Genomic DNA, 16,755 nt, shown 5'->3' on the forward strand with positions numbered 1-16,755 from the left:
CTGCTCTCAGAACGGCTTTGAACCGGACGACGACCCAAGAAGCGAGCACCGAGCGAAGCTCGGTGCGCCGTCTTGGGCTCGAGGGAGGAACTTTGAAACTCCGACGCGTGTCGCGCCTCTCTCCCTCAGAACCCACTAGCAGCTAGAGACAGCGAGTAGTAGCTTCAGCGCCCGCCCGCCCGCATCCTGTATACATTCGGTAGAGAATACATGCTAAAACCGAGACGTTCCTCCAGCAAGCCGGGGCGAGCCTCCGGGCTCGCCCTCGGATTGCGCCCAAGGTTATCGGCCTCTCGGGGCCGATCGCCTTTCACCCACACCACAGGAGAACGTCGACTGCTCTCAGAACGGCTTTGAACCGGACGACGACCCAAGAAGTGACACCAGAACCGGCTGAGGGCCGCAGCCACGAGCGCTCGATCACGAGATACTCTGGCGCGTTAGCTTCACGCGTCCGACGCGTGCTCTTCCACCATAGCTGCCATGTCGATTGCAGACGAGCTGTGAGTCAACCATATAACACCGCGTGACGAGATACTGAAGCTCGTATAGAACAGTTCCTCCAGCTCCCCCATCGCGAGCAACCAGTACCGTCGTGGAGTCAGGGGACGCATATAAGCCGCCATCTTTCACGATCAACGCGTCGAACCGCTCGTACAAGCATCAGTATGCGAACATCTACTTCGTCAGGCTGCGGATGCTGCGAAAGTTTGTGGAAGACCGCGCGCAGAAACGTTGGGAAGGTATCGCAGGTGCGTCACCTCGTGCCTTCGGTCAAGTGCAGGCAGCTAAAGTGCTTTCGAAGGATCACCCGTGCTAGTCCCTCGCGTTTTGGACGTCGTCAAGTCGCAGCTATGCTACATTGTTGGCACAGTGTATATGGATATGCCACTGAAACCGAATGTCTTAGAGGATATAGGTCGTCATGTATGTATGTCTGCACCTCGTTCACCAAATGTGCCTTCTGATCATGCTCTCAGCACTCCATCCCTGTACCGCCCCCTCGAGAGAAGTTTTACTCTGAGACTGACTGTGTCATGCTCGAAGATGAATCTGGCCGCGTTCGACTCGTCGGGAAGGCCGTCACGGAGGCCGGCCTAGTTACGGGCGTGATCCTAGGCGCACTAGGCATCGAGACTCCTGGAGGCGACTTCGAGGTAGTGGATCTTTGCTACGCAGGAATGGCGCCTCAGGTATCAAGCCATCCAGCCAACGATGACCAAGACGACCATATGGACGTCGACGACGAGCCGCTATCTCCGGACGATGATGAGCACATCGCGCTTGTTTCAGGTCTTGAAGTGGGCAGCGTGGACGCTCCCGACGCGGAAATACAGTTGCTAATAGAGTACCTCACCGGGGAAGCGTCCTTATCATCCTCCAAGCGTATCTCGCGCTTGATCATTGCTGGGAACTCGGTTGGCTTCGCCCCGGAGGACGGGAAGCCGAAAGATCCTCGAAAACCGAAGAAAAAGAATATGGTTCGTCCATGGCTGGTCTTCCTGGAGTAGTGAGCCATCTCTGATTCGAAATATTCAGCGCAAATATGGCCAACCGGGCCCGGCTTCATTCTCTCCGAAGCCGATCAATACGCTCGCGGAGCACTTGCTGGACATTGCGTCCGCCGTGCCTATACACATTCTACCCGGCGAGATAGACCCGTCGGGCACGATGCTTCCTCAGCAAAAGTTCCCTCGCGCGATGCTAGGCCCCGCCTCGCGCTTTTCCTCCTTCCACCCTGAAACCAATCCCACGTACCTCCGTCTCTCTGTGGGCTCCCCAGATGCCACCGCATCGCAGGACCTTCCGGGCACGTCAAAGGCAGCCGCGGCGCGCCGACGGCGCTTGCGCCAGATCGACCGAACGCTGCTCGTGCACAGCGGGCAACCGCTGGACGACATGTTCAAATACCTACCCACCCCACCGTTCTCGCGGCTCGCGGTCGCCGAGCGCACGCTCCGTTGGAGGCATATGGCGCCGACCGCGCCCGACACGCTCTGGTGCCACCCGTACTTCTCCGCGGACCCGTTCGTGATCGCGCAGACGCCGGATGTGTACGTGATCGGGAACCAGCCTGAATTTCGGACGAAGGTCGTCGCGGACGAGGGCCCAGGCAAGTCGGGAGCGCGGGTGCGGATCGTGCTCGTCCCCCGGTTTTCGGAAACGGGTTTGCTGGTGCTCGTTAACTTGCGGACGTTGGGTGTCAGTACGGTGCGCTTCGATGTTGAAGGCATGGCTTCCGGCGAGAGATCTCGGCTGGAATAAAGTCCGGGTCGGATCTGTTGGACGTGTGCATGTATGCTACATAATTGGGGCTATAATGGTGTATCGCTAGATGAGTAGACTTCTCACATCCTCCACCGGGATGAAAAGCACGGCATGTGGCAACTAGGCTTCGAGATCTTGCTATGAATACATTTGTATGAGATGACCCACGAGAAATAAACTCAAATGCCTGCCCCTCCAGTGACCTCCAGCGTGTGACCCGTTACGAACGAAGCCAGAGGCGAGACCAAGCTGCGAAGGTGGCTCATTCAGTTGCGATAACGACAGTGTCGACGAATAAAGGAAAACTCACAATAACATCGCCCCTGCAGCCTCGTCTGGGCTCGCACCCCTTCCCAGCGGGATGCCTACCATCGCGCCGCTGCTGTTCGCCAGCTTCGCCGGTATACCAAGCGCGACGCTCTTGCCGCCAATTTCGATGCTCGCGCCGTCCTCCTTCGCGCGCGTAAGGCGTGTGTCTACGCGGCCGAAGGCAATCGTGTTCGCGCGCACGCCGAAGGGGCCCCACTCCTTCGCGACCGTCTTCGTCAGGCCGATCACGGCCGCCTTAGCGGCCGCGTAGTTCGCCTGGCCGACGTTTCCGTGCAATCCCGAGGTGGAGGACACGTTCACGATCGATCGGTTCTCCGGGGTAGCGCCCTCGGTGGCCTTGATGCGTAGGTAAGGCGCGGCGGCGCGGATGAGGCGGAAGGGCGCGCGAACGTGAATCTTCATGATGATGTCGTACGCTTCGTCCGGCATCGTGTGCAACATCTTGTCAAATGTGAATCCAGCTGCGTAGGGTATCGTCGATGAGCTCAGGCATACGTATACGTACAGCGCAACAGAGGGCCCTCACCGTTGTTGACAATGTGGTTCAGTTTGCCGTACTTGCTGTGAAAGCATATCAGCGGACGTGCTCCATAAACTTGGAGGCGACATAGTATCAACCTGATTGTTGCGTGCAGTATGACTTTCGGGAAGTCATCCGCGCCCACGTCTCCGGCAACGGCAATGGCTTCTCCGCCAGCAGCCTTGATTTCGTCCACCACAGCTTGCGCCTTTGCTCCGTCAAGGCTATAGACGCAAGTTATACGTAAGACGAGTGTTCTGCATGGAGGTCAAGTAGGAGTTGACTGACTCGCTGACCACTACCCTCGCTCCCTCCTTCGCGAACAACAACGCGGTCGACCGACCAATCCCTTGCGCTGCTCCGGTCACGATGGCTACTTCCCCGGCGAGAAGCCCCCGGCCGTACGAGTTGGTGAGGTGACCAGTCACTTGTTTCAACCTGTCGGCCATTGCAAAGGACGACGAGAGAGGACAAGAGTATGGTCGTACGTCAAGCCGAGCAAAGTCTCAGTGCGACTGACCCTGCATACCGGCAACTACCTGAGCCGAGTTCCGGATCATATTTACGGAAGTAGACTTGCCTATTTGGGCTAGCGCTCGCACGGCATAGATAAGTACTAGAACCAAGGATTCTCGGCGTCGATTGAAGATGGTATTACATTTACATCGAATGAAGCGTCGTCGATCAAATTATACAGCTTTTCCATATCGCCGTCTTCGTCTCCCCAGTACATATCCTCGTCATCGTCCTCTTTTGGCGCTGCATCGGCATCTCCGAGCGCCGCATCGGAGTCGAGTATAGGCACGTCATCCGACGGAGGCAGCATTTCCCCTCTTTCTGTTTGTCGAAAAGGGTCCGTATCAGGGCCGAGCGGGTTTGGTTCGGGGTCCGAACGCGGCGCGCTACTGCTAGGTGGCAGAGCTACGTCCGCGGGCTGAAGGGCAGGTGTTCCGGCTGGAGCAGAAAGCGCGCCAGGTGAGGCTAGCTGAAACGTAGGCGCCTTGGCAGGCGCAGGAGCATTTGTGCTTGATGCATCGCGGAAGCAAGAGATGCCGCCCCGGGTGACCACGTAATCCACGGATCCGGGTCGAGCTACCGCACTGAACACGATAGTGAGGCGCCGGATGACAGTGGGCTCCCCGTCTTGCAACAGCGAATTTGCGTCATCAGGTTCTGTATCCGAGTTTGCATCGTCGCCGTTGAGCCGCCGGCGCTTCAGAGCGCGTACCTCGTCCTCGTCGAGATGCCGCCGCCGGCCGGTGCGGCTCAGCATCAGTCGTGCGTTGACCTGGTTCGTCCACACCAGTCCGAGATCGGCCTGTTTGCGATCTTCGCCCGGCATGCTGTTTGCGCGACCGAACCACCGGCTTTGTTCGCGGTAAAGCACGTCCGCACCCGCCTCGCGCGAGGGTGGAAGGTCATCGCGGTCGAACACGTCCGTGACCTCGTTCAGGACGACGATGGCGAGCCCGCGCTGGGATGCAAGGGCGTGCAGAGAGGCGGAAAGCGCGGAGATGATCTTCGAGCGCTCGAAGAGCCAGTGAGAAGTCGTGCGCGTCTCGGAGTGGAAGAGCTCGGTGAGGGTGTCGATTACAACCAGTCTGACGGGCCGCGCGCCCGAGCGGTCGCTTATCTGGTTAACAAAGCGCGGAAGGACGACGTCGAGAACGTGCTGGAGCATTGGAGGCGTGGGTGTATGAAGTGTGTGGATGTCTGCCAGGCCGCATATATTCGGGTCAAGACGCGGGTGGTTCTGAGCGATTTCCAGCAAGCGAGTGGTTGGCAGCCTGGACCGCGTCGTAATATAGCAGGAGGAGCCGGAGAGACCACCCATTTCCGGGGGGAACTGCACGGCTAGCGAGAGTTGGAGCGCGAGTTGTGTCTTGCCGGCCGCACTGGAGCGAGCGCATCAACGTCACAGAGACAGACGCGTCCACAACACGTACCTCTCACCGGAAACGTCCCACATCATTCCCGTTTGGATGCCCCCGCCAAGAAGCGCGTCTAACGCGTCGTCCGCGGTGGTGATCGTGCCACTCACCGCGTCGTCGAACGCGTCCTGGAGTGGGTGGGTAGGCCGGCGCAGCTCGGTGCATATGGCGTCCAGCGCTCGGTTAACCTCAGATATATGCACTCGGCATCGCTTGGCGACATCGCTCGGTGGTGGGCAGAGTACGTCTGGAACGGTCTTGAAGTTGCCTGAAAGCAGTTGAGTATATGAGATCGAGTAGGTAAATCGCGTTCGCAAGCGAACCTTTGCGTAGCATAGCTCGCTGAGGAACCGTCAAGCATTTCAACGTGTCAAGAGCATGGTGCCGGTCTTCCATGGCATGGCGCACGATGAGCACTGGTGAAGTATACGAGAAACCGGCGAATCTGCGCTGTCGGCCACCCCCGACGAAGATACGGGCACTCATTGATTACATCATGTGATAACTGGATCCCCCCCATCTCGCACCGCGTCCACGCCGCGCGCCGGTGCCTGCTGTTCCATACTTGGCTTCAGCATCGCCCGACGCCAACATCTGCGGAGCCCGCTCTGCGCGCTCCTTCACATCTACGGACTCTTGATTATTCTTCTTTGCATTTCCTGCGCATATCTGGCCTCAAATCGTCGTAATGTTTGCCAAATTACCACAGAGCTTGCCGTTCGGCAAGCACTTGCTACCGGACGAGGCTAAGCTTGCATTCCGCAGTCAACCTAGCGGCATAGCGAAACTAGCAACGACGAGGGTATGCAGACCGTTCTTTGCGATACCTAGTAAGGCTAATGCTGATCTTAGAACATCCCTGCGACGGACTCGTATTGGGATCAAGTGTGTCTGTCCCCCATTCCTGGGTCATCATATGGCAGCTAACCACCTGATGAACAGTATGTTACGCTCTTTGACTCGGCCTCTGAGGTATATTCTCTCATCACCGCGAATGACCGTGAGCAGCATTGTCGCGTCTTAGTGGTATTTGGTGCTCACGTCCTCATCCAGTCCGCCGAGCACTGCTTGCTGCACCCGAAAACATCGCGACCCTTATCAGAGTCATCTGCTCCCGCCTCTTCAATCTTGTCTCGGACCACACCTTCCCAACCCCGCCGCAGAGTGCAGCCTTCACCTTCATCAAGAGCACCACGACCGCCGCGAACTCGGAACGAAACACAACGAAGGAGGCGCTCAACTGCGTGCGCGTGCTTCAGCGTGTGTTCCCTGTCGTATTCGAAGTCGAGAATGAAACGAGCCGATTCGAAATGGAGGTGCTCTGGAAGAAGGAGGTGCTCCCCTACCAACCCGATGACGACGAGGCGCCCGCGGTATCCTCACAGACGCAGTTCGTTATCGAGGACGACGACTCCGACGACGAGGAAGGTGGGCGCAAGGCCGGCCCGGCTACATCTTCCTCTTCGCCTCCTCCTGTTCCGCCTAAAAAGGCGCCTAAAACTGGCCCGTCCCTCGCCGAGCGCCTCTTCAGCTGCATAATCGACCTACTCTTTTGCTGTGGCTTTACCCTTCCGACGAAGATTCAGCACGATCACTACAAGATCAACTACGTAATCTGGTCCGTTTCAGATTCATAGTCCTTCTACACTCTTCTAACTCGCATGTCCGTCTCTTTACGCAGGGAGAAAGGCGTTGGCTCCACCGTTGACCCGGGCCCGAGTCATCAATACGACGCGAACAAGACCGAAGTCCTTCGCCTCCTCCTTGTCCTCCTATCTCGCGAGATCTATGTTGCACCTGCCGCGTCTCTCCTCGCCCCCTCGTTCTACACCCTCCATTTCGTGCAACAGACGCCGCGGCGGGACGTGCTCACCGTGCTCTGCTCGCTCCTCAACACATGCCTGAATGCGCCCGCCACCGCGAGTGGGATGGCGGCCATCGGCGCCGTCACCGGCAAGCTGCCGTACAACCACCTCGTCTTCAAGGGCGAGGATCCGCGAACAACTCTCGTGAGCGTGTGCTTCCAGATATTGGTAGTCCTGCTCGACTTCCAAAGCGCGACGGCGCGTGACGTGATTGTTGGCGCCGGAGAGCAGCAGACGTCGGCGCCGACAGTGCAGACGAACGCGTTTAGGTATTTCTTGGCCAAGCTGGTGAGTGTGCTACTTCGTTCACCCCTCGAGGTGGGATATGGAAACTGATGCCTTTGTGCCGATAGCACCGGATACAAGATTTCGAGTTCATTCTTCACGGGATTGTCGGAATCCTCGAAGAGCAAATGGCCTCATACAACAACCTACTACCAGGATCCCGCAAAGGTGTTCCATACATCGTAGAAACAGGTATGCCCATCCAATATCCTACGAACGTCCGAGATTAAGTAGCTGTCCTTTCTGTAGTCGTCTTTTTCTGGAAGATGATCGAGCTCAACAAGGTAGGTCTCCCGTTACTTGAACTCGTTGGCACATCTAAAAGATACGTCGCGGATAGAAATTCCGTGCTTACCTCCTGAACTCCGACAAGGCAGGCGATGTCCTGGCATACCTCCTTACCTTCAGCCTGGAGATCAAGGATAAGCCACGTATGTGCTCTCTTCTTGACAATACCTGTGCATATCTAACGCCCACGCAGAGCAACACGGCCTTTGTCGTGCGCTGTCATACATCATCCAGACGCTTTCCGCCGAGCGTGCCTTTGGGATGAAACTTACCACGCCAATGAAGACGCCTCTCCCTGCCAAGTACAACGCACAGGGAACATTGGGAGACTTCATGATCACCGTGCGGTTTCTTCTTGTAGGCGTATCTTGACTGTTCGTTGACGTTGGGTTTGACAGGCCATATACGCCATTGTCGCGACAACATCTGGGGCACTCAATTCTATATATCCAGCGCTGATCATCGCCTTATCAAACGCAGCGCCTTACTTCAAGGGCCTCAGCGTCACGGCGTCTACTCGGCTGGTACAATTATTCAACGCGTTCGCTAACCCGACGTTCCTGCTGTCCGATGAAGGTCATCCGCGACTACTGTACTTCATGTACGTTCGCACGCCCCCCAATGCGTGTGGCTGAGCTGACGACGGCCCTTGACCAGGCTGGAGGTGTTCAACTCCGTCATCCTCCACAACCTGTCGGATAACCCAAACCTCGTGTACGCCATCCTCGTTTCGCACAAGACCTTCCAGGACCTCGGCACGTTCACCCTCGCCCGCGGCCTGCGCGAGGTGCGACGCGTGCAGCTCGCCAAGGAGGAGCAGGCAAAAAAGGCCGAGGGCGACGCGAAGGGCAAGGGCCGCGGCTCGGGCGAGGCCCACGTCGAGAAAGCGCGCCTGCTGGAGCGCGAAAGCCAGAGCGCGCGCCAGTCGGAGGAGAACTTGTCGCGGCTCGAGCGCCAGGACTCGGGCGTCGAGGTCACGCGGCCGCTGATGTCGCCCACATCCGGAGAGCCGCCGGCGTCGCGGACGGGGAGCCCGGCGCGGGCATCGGAGAAGGCGAGGGGAAAGATGCGGGAAAGGAGGTCGATTTCGATGGACAGCGAGCTGGAGCGTATCGCGTCCGCGGGTGTCGGTCGGAATGGCTTCGTGCCGACGCAGGAATGGGTAAGCCATAGCTATTTCATCGCTGCCGTACGGACGCTGAGACCGGATTCCACTGCAGGTCACGTCGTGGCAACAAGGGTAAGAAGCTGTCTTACACCTCTCTTGCTATGGCTTCGCAACTTAGCGATTATCTTGTCCAGACTTCCCTTGGACCCCGTGATGCTCCTCATATCCGAGCTGCTGCCTAGGTTGCAGGATCTACAAACTCGCTCTGGCGCCAAGTCGTCAGCAGCCATAACAGACTTCCTCAGCAGCGTCAACTTATCGCACGTACTTCCGCCTCCGCCGCCAATCAACCCTCGGAGATTCGTCGTGAGTAATCACAATTTTCCACCCTAAAGCTTGGAAGCCGACGTTTTCACGTAGTGGTCGGACGCGTCGATCATATGGCTGACCTCGCTCATATGGGGCGAGATATACGTACGGGGCATGACCCCGCTCGGCATCTGGAACAACACCAACGTTCGGCTGTTCTACGTCAAGCATTCGCAGCAGCAGCCTCGGCAGCTGACGGAGACGGTCACCAACGTCGTTGGTGGATTGCTCGGGCGTGGCGCCGACACGTCGCAGCGGTGATCGCTCTATGAGGTCATCATGTCATTATACTAACCGTACTCCTACTTGTACATTGTAACTGGGCGAGGGCGCTTGCGCTTTTCGTTTCGCTATCTTTTCCTCGTGCTGTTTTTGTCGGCCGTGATATCCAGGCATTTCGTCTCGGGCTCGAGCATAGTCCGATCAAGAAAGCAGCCACCTGATAACCCCTTGGTATTCCTCGTCCTGTCGACGTTCCGGGCGGTAAGGGGGCGGTGCGCTTCCGAGGTCCGACGTACCCTGTGGCAGCGGGCCCAACGCGAACGAGTTGCCCGACGTCACCTCGTCCCGAAGATGAATGATGCGCGGCAAGCCCACCGAAGGAGCGGTCCCGGCCGGCGGAACCGCGCCCCTCCTGGGGTAATCTCGAGCGAGTGGCAGGGCGGGTTCGACCTCTTTGCGCTGACGGCGGCGATATATCCAGCCGGGGAGGCCCGACTGGTCTTGGATCGCGGTCAGGCAGCAGCTCGCGATGCCTGGGGTGAACGACGATTCACTTCGACTGCGACCGAGGGAGGGAGGTGAGAGAACGCACTCAGAACGACGGCGAACCATGATACTGCCAGGACCCAAAGGGCGGTTGTACAGCCGGGGTCTACCGGCCTGTAGTCGATGCAGACCCGCCAGATTCCCTCAGTGTGACTGCGTCTGGTCAGTGTGGTAAAGACGATGGCGGCGACTGTGCATTACAGAATTAGGAAGATCAGAACCGATGACGAGCCTCCAGTAAAACCTCACCCAGATCGAAAAGAAAGAGAGCGGCGGAGCTCGCCGCCTCTATGAGCCAGTGGTCCATCGTGCCACGTCGAATACATTTAAGGCTCGCTCTGCTCCGGCGTCAGCCATTTACACCCGCGCATTCTGGAGAGCTTTCCACCTACGCGATCATAAGCACGCAAAGGGCCGTCGCCCAGAACGCCACCGCGACCGTTTCCGCCACTGCAAGACTAGATGAGCTTGCGAAAATGCACGATGCCGCAATATGCTGACCTAGAAGATCTGCCGCCTTCACGATAGGACGCACCGTCAACGCAATCAGAGCGACGTGCGACATGAGGAGGCCGCATGCTGGCGGTAGGCTCGGTATGAGCACACAGTGTCCAGAACTGCAGAGTTGCAGGACGTACCGAAGCCGAGACGGTACCATCCGTGTGACAGACCAGCAACCGCGGATACCATGGTAAAATCTACAAGAGGAGGTTGATGGAGAAATCCCTGCTCGAACACGTCCTCTTTATACGTGCGGAAGTGGCCCATCGGAGGCCCTGCCACCCGTAAGCTAGCGGGGGCCACACGCGTTGCATTGCTATGATCGTCGGAGTTCGTCCAAAGCAAAGCCAGAGCAGACAGAGGGGGTTTCCGCCCTCCGATCCTTTGCGCTAACCCCATGTGCTAGTAGTTTCACTCGGGGCATTGTGTCGATGAGTGTCCGATGCAAAGGCAGCAGGAGTGGAAAGCAAGATGAGCGCAAGCAGGTTATAGCGGTGACGAGTGGCATACGCTCGTCTCTGTTCTGGCAACTCGCTACGGCCAGAGAGATGACACGACAAAAGTGGTCAGGTCCAATCCTGGAGGGACGCTGAGTCTGAGGTCAGACGGCAAAACAGCCGTGTCGAAGTCGAAGTCGTCGCGAGAGGTTGACGAGCAGGCCATCCTGACGATCCCGACGTCATCGACATCCTCCTCTTGGTCTATGGCCACCACATATCTCCCACCGCTTGCCCACTGCGCTTAACGTCTCAACGCGGGCCCTGTATCCGCATCACTGCCGATGCCCGGTGAGGCGTAGGTGACTTGTCCGCACCCACGTATGCCGAAGTCGTTTGCCGCTCAAGGCCAACCAAATACTCCCCCCGCCGTCGGGCCTTTCCGACTCATCGCAACCCCAGTGTCTGACTCGCTGGAGATCATGCATCAAACCCTGTCAAGTCTCCGATGGAGACATCGCTTTCGCTGCCTACGAACCCATCTGTTGATGTTTCAGGACGGATGAACCACGAGAGATACTCGTCTGGGCTATCCAACGTATGTGCGCGCCCCCGATCTCTGCATCGTCTTCCGACCTCATCCACAGTCGCGGTGAATGAGTCGAGTAGCAGCTCAAGAAGTGTTGCCGGCATCTGCTAGCGCTCCTAATTCGAAGTCGTTCCGTTGACGAACGCTGCATAGCAACCTATAAGTGCGTCGTCGCTTTTGGATCGGACATGCGTGCCCGAGGTGCGTTGCAATACATCTTCGACGCTTCGAGCGCAGTCTCACATATGCGCCCAGTGCCACGATTCCCCGCATTTCATGAACGACGACGGGATCTCAAACCCGAGATGCAGAGGAGGCAACGTATGGCCGGTTACACTCATGATACCTGCGCGTACCCAACACTGGTAAGGTCTCGCCTCATGTCCGGTATCTGTCTGGATGCTTATGCGTAGCATGTAGCTGCCCATTCGGAAAGCCATGCTGTACACGCTCAACGTATACGTGTCGGAAAATGCCCTCGTCATGACCACGGGCATGGGAAAACGAATTGAACAAGGCCGTCACCATGCGCATGTGCTAGTCGACATCGAGTCAACGGCGATGCGGTACCTTCGGTCCTCCGAGGCTCTGACGACTTCGCTCCCCTGCGCGGAGTATCGATCGCAATGGTACCGACTTGGCCGCAGCGCATCCCCAATCTGTGCACGAAGTGCGCCGTCGCGACCACCTTCAGGGTGTTGAACATGCGAGATGGAGTAGAACGGCGAGGTAGCTAGGAGGAGGGCGGATGGACGATGAACATCGGAGATGCGCACGTCGAAGACGTTTAGAAATACCAAGATCCTCGCGATGGGAGCACTCTAATCGCAAGATGGGGGTGGGATCGAAGACGACATGCATGAGGTGAGCTTACATTGTCGCCATACGCTAGTGTTCACCATAGCTCTCCTCGGGACCGCGCTTCAACTCGTGGGACGTACCTTTGCTCGATGGATATGAGAAACACGGCTGTGCGGGGACACAAAAAAGTTCTTTCCTCGGCAGCCCGGTTAACCGCCAGTTCATATTTGTACTTCCCCATCATGACCAATCCTAAGAATAATACACTGTGGACTCTGGGGCGACCGCTACTTGCACGATGTGTGATACATAAGGTTACCGCCTCAACGAACGCGCATCGGTAAACCAAGGGAAAACAAACGGCCTACGCGACGTGTTGCGTCTATGTACAACTTGGAAGAGGCCCACAGCAGCCGATACGGGCCAAAGGCCTTCGCGGCGCCATCCAAACTTCGGGGAATGTCCAAGGTGGAACGGTGACTGGAGGGATGTCGGATCGTGGATGGCCACAGCTTCATGCGCATACATCCGGTCGATGATTCGATGCTGTCCGTCGCCATCGGCCCGTCAGTTAGGTCCGTACGGAGCCAGCGCGGAATACACACCTAGCAAACAATCCCATTCTGACACGCCAAACCAGCCTAATCGATCTCCGCGTCCCATATTTTTACCATGTTGTCGCCGCCGCCCGAGACGACGCGCTTGCCATCGGGCGAGAACGCGACGGAGTTGATCCCACTGCCACTGTGAGCTTCCCAAGGCCCCGCCACGGTCTGTCCCGTCTGCGCGTCCCATATCCGCATCGTGCCGTCTTCGGAGCCGGAGACGATGTACTTGCCATCCGGCGAGAATGCCACGGAGTTGACGTCTTTTTTGTGCCCTTGCAGTGGCCCCACCACCGTCTGCCTTGTCTGAGCGTTCCAGATCCGGATCGTGTTGTCTACGGAGCCCGAGACGATGCGCGCGCCATCGGGAGAATATGCGACTGACCAAACCCAGCCATCGTGGCCTTGCAGCGGGTCCCCGACTGGCTGGCCTGTCTCGGCGTCCAAGAGTCGAATCGTGTCGTCGCTGGATCCAGAGGCGATGTGCTTCCCATCCGGTGAAAATGCGGCACTGTTAACCCAGTTAGAGTGACCCCGGAAAGACTCGCCGATGGCCTGTCCCGTGTGCGCGTCCCAGAGTCGGAGCGTCCCGTCGCGTGAGCGCGAGACGATGCGGATGCCGTCGGGTGAGAATGCGACAGAGTAAACCCAGTCCGTATGCCCTTCGAGCGGCTGCCCGATCTGCTGCCCTGTCTGTACGTCCCACAGTCGCACGGTCATGTCATCCGAGGCCGAGGCAAGGCACTTTCCATCGGGGGAAAACGACACGGAGTTGACCCAGTCAGTGTGCCCCCGTAAAGGCTCGCGGATTTCCTTTCCTGTATCCGCGTTCCAAAGTCGGATCGTGTTGTCCCGAGAGCCCGACGCGAGCTGCGAGCCATCCGGAGAGAATGAGACGGAGTTCACATCGCCAGTATGGCCTTGCATCGTACGCTGCAGCGCTGTCGCTGTAAACGAAATTGGGGGTTGGAAGGTAGAATACGAATAACACATCCAATAACCGTGTCTTACCGGTCTTAAACAGCAGCTGATCGAGCACTTGCCGATCGGCATCCGAGAGACCTTCATGTACCAGCTTCGCAACGAGCCCTTGAGCAGAATTATATGGTCCCAGCCACGCTAGTACCTCCGACATGTCAGGTCGCTCAAACGGGTCTGCTAACCAGCACGAGCTAATGACAACCTCCCATATAAAGTCATCCAGACCTAGGTCTTGTGCGTGCGGAGGGCGCATGGGTCGTGTGCCATCAAGGACTTCACGAAGGATCACGAATACGTTTTGAATATCGTAGAATGGGTGTCTCCCGTCAAAGATCTGTAAATGGAATTATATTGGGTGATTTAACGACCCGGCCTACACCTACCTCCCATGTTGTCATACCAAACGCATATACGTCGGACTTCGAGGTCAAGATTTTATTCTTCGCCATGTGATCGTTCAACTCGGGAGCCATGTAACAGAATGAGCCCCAGTTTGCGGACGATCCGGCGGTCGCTGCCAACGAAGCGGTACCAAGGATCGTCGTGGCAAGACCAAAATCGCTAAGACGTGCACGCCCGATTTTGTCCACAAGAACGTTGCGCTGCGTTCCAACGACTCTTGAGTCTGGGATGACCGTTCAGGAAGCCGCTAACTCACGCTTTTGAGATCCCCGTGTACGAGTCCGCTCGCATGCATGTAATCCAAGCCACGGGCAATGTCTATGATCTGATAGTGTCTTTGTGAGCTTGGCGCGGTGCGCATCAATGCGACTCTCACGAGTTCAATGCGATTGGCGCGTGGGTGGTCTTCGAGATACGACATAATATCGCCGTTATCCATCCATTCCGACACGATGCATGCGTGGTTCCCAGGTTCAACGCCGATGAAGGGGACGATATTGGGATGATTCAGTCGCTTCCAAACGACCGCCTCCCTGCAGAAGACCTGACCATCGGTATGAAGTTAGTCCAGCGTATAGTTTTATCCCGTAGCGCGATGAGGAACGCACCTTCATATACGTTTTTCGATCTCTAGTGTGCAGTCTGATAACCTTCAGCGCGACGGAAGTACCATTGTAGGTCCCTGGGTACACATCCGCGAATCCACCAGCGCAGGGCGGATCATCCCCGACCTTTGCAAGTCCCGGCAACCTGTATCTTGTAGGTACGAGCCTGTTCTCTCCGCATAGTCTGCTCAGCGTGCGCAGAGACGTTCTAAACTGGTCGTCAGTGCGAAGTATCGAGTCGAGGCCCTAGATTGCCATGCTGAGTGTCCGGTTTTGCTCCAGCGCGCTCCAGCCGACCGCCACTCACCCGATCCAACTCGTCTATCTCCTCCTGCAAAGCTGCGGTGTGAGATGCCGGACTGTCACCCATGGAGTTTGGTATGAGCGCGGGTGAAGGAGACGGTGGAGCGAAGGAGATGCGACTCGACGGTGTGTTGTCGATAGCTTGGATCGCGATTAGCGCCGAGGGGGCTCGTTGGGGTTGAGGCCCGGTCAAAAGTCGCACGGCGCGGAACGGCGGAGAACTGCGATGAGCAGCGTGGAGTGGTGCACGCAGATTCCGCCGCTGAGCGCTGGCTTGGGCACACTGGCGCCGAAAAAGCGAAATAAGAAAGTGTCTACAGCGGCGATGTGCGGCGTGGTATGGCGCAGAGCAGCACGAAACGGCGACTGCACACGTGCACGATCTCCGCCGATATGCGCCTGTTCGCGCCGCTCGATTGATACACCAAATTGTTATTTATTACTCATATAGGTTACAATATACAATATATGCTACCCTAGGAATCATACAGTATGAAATAAAGTGCGAAGGGGTACGCACCCGCTGCCAACCTGCCCCGGTGCGGTCTGAAGCCTCGCCGCGACCAGCAACATGCTGAGCTATTGACACAACCGGCTGCAACCGTTGCGAGGTTTTGTGCACGACAATCTGGATGGATGAATGCTCTGATGCGCGATCCTTGGGCGGAAGATGCCACCTGAAAACTTCCATGAGTGAATGGGAGACATAAACTGAAGGAATGAGACCGGTACCTACAATGTGCCGTTGACTTGCAATCGCACACGAGGAAACCAGCGGCCACATATGCCGAATCCCGCAATCTGCATGCCATCAAGCGCAAAATATGAGCGCATATGCAACGAGAAAACAGGTGTCGACGTTACCCTTTACAGTCCTCTAGATTTGATTTCCAGAAGAGCTGCATATACGCGGCAATTCCGATAACTTCCAAGGGTTTTGACCCACCTTAGATACACGGTTGAACTGTGTGGCGTCGGAGTCGACATCAGTGCATGAGTCAAGTCCGACCAGTCCTTGGGCACAGACAGACCACAACTTCGAGCGGTAATCTGGTCCAACAGGATCCTGTGGTACACATCAAAAGCGTACCTGATATATTGAAGCAAGAAGAAAAAGCCAGTTCCTGTCTGACATATAACCAGATGAAACCACCGAGCGACATTCCAAGCAGAAGGGGTGATGTCGATGAAGATGGGCGAAGACAAAGCGGCGGCCGGACTTCGTCGCAGAGGGGAGAAAAAGTGAACACGTGATCAAATAGAACTCGTTGTGTGGTAGTACTATATGACACCCTCACTTCGTCAATCCCGCCGAATCGTCAGTCACAGACGGGTAACGCATCGGAAGCACTTGCCGCCATCAACATTTCGAACTCCGCCAGACTCTTCGTTGCGCCGTTTCTCGTCCCGCGCCGGTCATCGCCCTACTTTGTTAATCCCTTGCAGACCCCATTAATCAAAAAAAAAAAGACATCGATAAAGATGAAATAGAGATTGTCGTTGTGTTCCGTCAACGTGTCGGTGCGCGTTGCGCGGCTGGGCGTCAATGCGCTTGCGGTTTTTGAAGTCCGCTCGGCTATTGTCCTGCCGCGCATCGGCAGCTCATCACAGCGTGACTCTGCTCGAAGTAGCATTGCTCGAGTTTCAGCAGATTAATTCTCTTGCTAATGCGTGGAACATGTTCAGATATGTACTCTAAGCTCTCAGAGCAAGAACAAAGCGAAACGGTGTGGTAGATGTTGAGATATCAAATTCTGACGATTCGGCGGGAGTGACGAAGTGAGGGTGTCATATAGTAC

General features: G+C 56.8%; 6 protein-coding genes across 6 annotated transcripts; 2 read left to right on the forward strand and 4 right to left on the reverse strand.

The window, feature by feature from the left end:
* Nucleotides 1-483: 483 nt before the first annotated feature.
* PUNSTDRAFT_139385 (uncharacterized protein) lies at nt 484-2,265 on the forward strand (the record flags this gene model as incomplete). The annotated part of the gene is made up of 5 exons (XM_007389096.1): nt 484-503; nt 553-752; nt 806-927; nt 981-1,481; nt 1,540-2,265. The coding sequence occupies 5 exons, from the start codon at nt 484-486 to the stop codon at nt 2,263-2,265; spliced, it is 1,569 nt and encodes a 522-aa protein (XP_007389158.1).
* A 182-nt stretch (nt 2,266-2,447) lies between these two features.
* On the reverse strand, nt 2,448-3,567 carry PUNSTDRAFT_77832 (short-chain dehydrogenase/reductase SDR; the record flags this gene model as incomplete). Its single annotated transcript, XM_007389097.1, has 5 exons — nt 2,448-2,517; nt 2,579-3,059; nt 3,125-3,159; nt 3,217-3,342; nt 3,407-3,567. 5 exons carry the CDS (start codon nt 3,565-3,567, stop codon nt 2,448-2,450), a joined length of 873 nt encoding a protein of 290 aa, XP_007389159.1.
* A 159-nt stretch (nt 3,568-3,726) lies between these two features.
* Nucleotides 3,727-5,469, reverse strand: PUNSTDRAFT_93883 (P-loop containing nucleoside triphosphate hydrolase protein). The gene is made up of 3 exons (XM_007389098.1): nt 5,373-5,469; nt 5,065-5,317; nt 3,727-5,013 (listed from the first exon to the last, which is right to left on the reverse strand). Exons 1-3 carry the CDS (start codon nt 5,443-5,445, stop codon nt 3,735-3,737), a joined length of 1,605 nt encoding a protein of 534 aa, XP_007389160.1. The 5' UTR covers nt 5,446-5,469; the 3' UTR covers nt 3,727-3,734.
* Nucleotides 5,470-5,737: 268 nt separating this feature from the next.
* On the forward strand, nt 5,738-9,225 carry PUNSTDRAFT_47999 (uncharacterized protein; the record flags this gene model as incomplete). The annotated part of the gene is made up of 14 exons (XM_007389099.1): nt 5,738-5,851; nt 5,902-5,934; nt 5,992-6,049; nt 6,103-6,667; nt 6,731-7,202; nt 7,268-7,391; nt 7,449-7,483; nt 7,540-7,630; nt 7,681-7,829; nt 7,886-8,088; nt 8,145-8,649; nt 8,708-8,727; nt 8,790-8,961; nt 9,016-9,225. 14 exons carry the CDS (start codon nt 5,738-5,740, stop codon nt 9,223-9,225), a joined length of 2,751 nt encoding a protein of 916 aa, XP_007389161.1.
* Nucleotides 9,226-9,387: 162 nt separating this feature from the next.
* On the reverse strand, nt 9,388-10,500 carry PUNSTDRAFT_139389 (uncharacterized protein; the record flags this gene model as incomplete). The annotated part of the gene is made up of 6 exons (XM_007389100.1): nt 9,388-9,719; nt 9,779-9,922; nt 9,982-10,070; nt 10,125-10,182; nt 10,234-10,311; nt 10,371-10,500. 6 exons carry the CDS (start codon nt 10,498-10,500, stop codon nt 9,388-9,390), a joined length of 831 nt encoding a protein of 276 aa, XP_007389162.1.
* Nucleotides 10,501-12,800: 2,300 nt separating this feature from the next.
* On the reverse strand, nt 12,801-15,304 carry PUNSTDRAFT_56121 (WD40 repeat-like protein; the record flags this gene model as incomplete). The annotated part of the gene is made up of 7 exons (XM_007389101.1): nt 14,961-15,304; nt 14,657-14,899; nt 14,425-14,592; nt 14,305-14,373; nt 14,030-14,248; nt 13,677-13,980; nt 12,801-13,612 (listed from the first exon to the last, which is right to left on the reverse strand). Coding segments are annotated over exons 6-7 (936 nt in total), but the record flags the coding sequence as incomplete, so codon positions are not given.
* Nucleotides 15,305-16,755: the final 1,451 nt, after the last annotated feature.

Source organism: Punctularia strigosozonata (assembly GCF_000264995.1).
Source record: "Punctularia strigosozonata HHB-11173 SS5 unplaced genomic scaffold PUNSTscaffold_23, whole genome shotgun sequence".
In the NCBI taxonomy this organism is placed as follows: domain Eukaryota; kingdom Fungi; phylum Basidiomycota; class Agaricomycetes; order Corticiales; family Punctulariaceae; genus Punctularia; species Punctularia strigosozonata.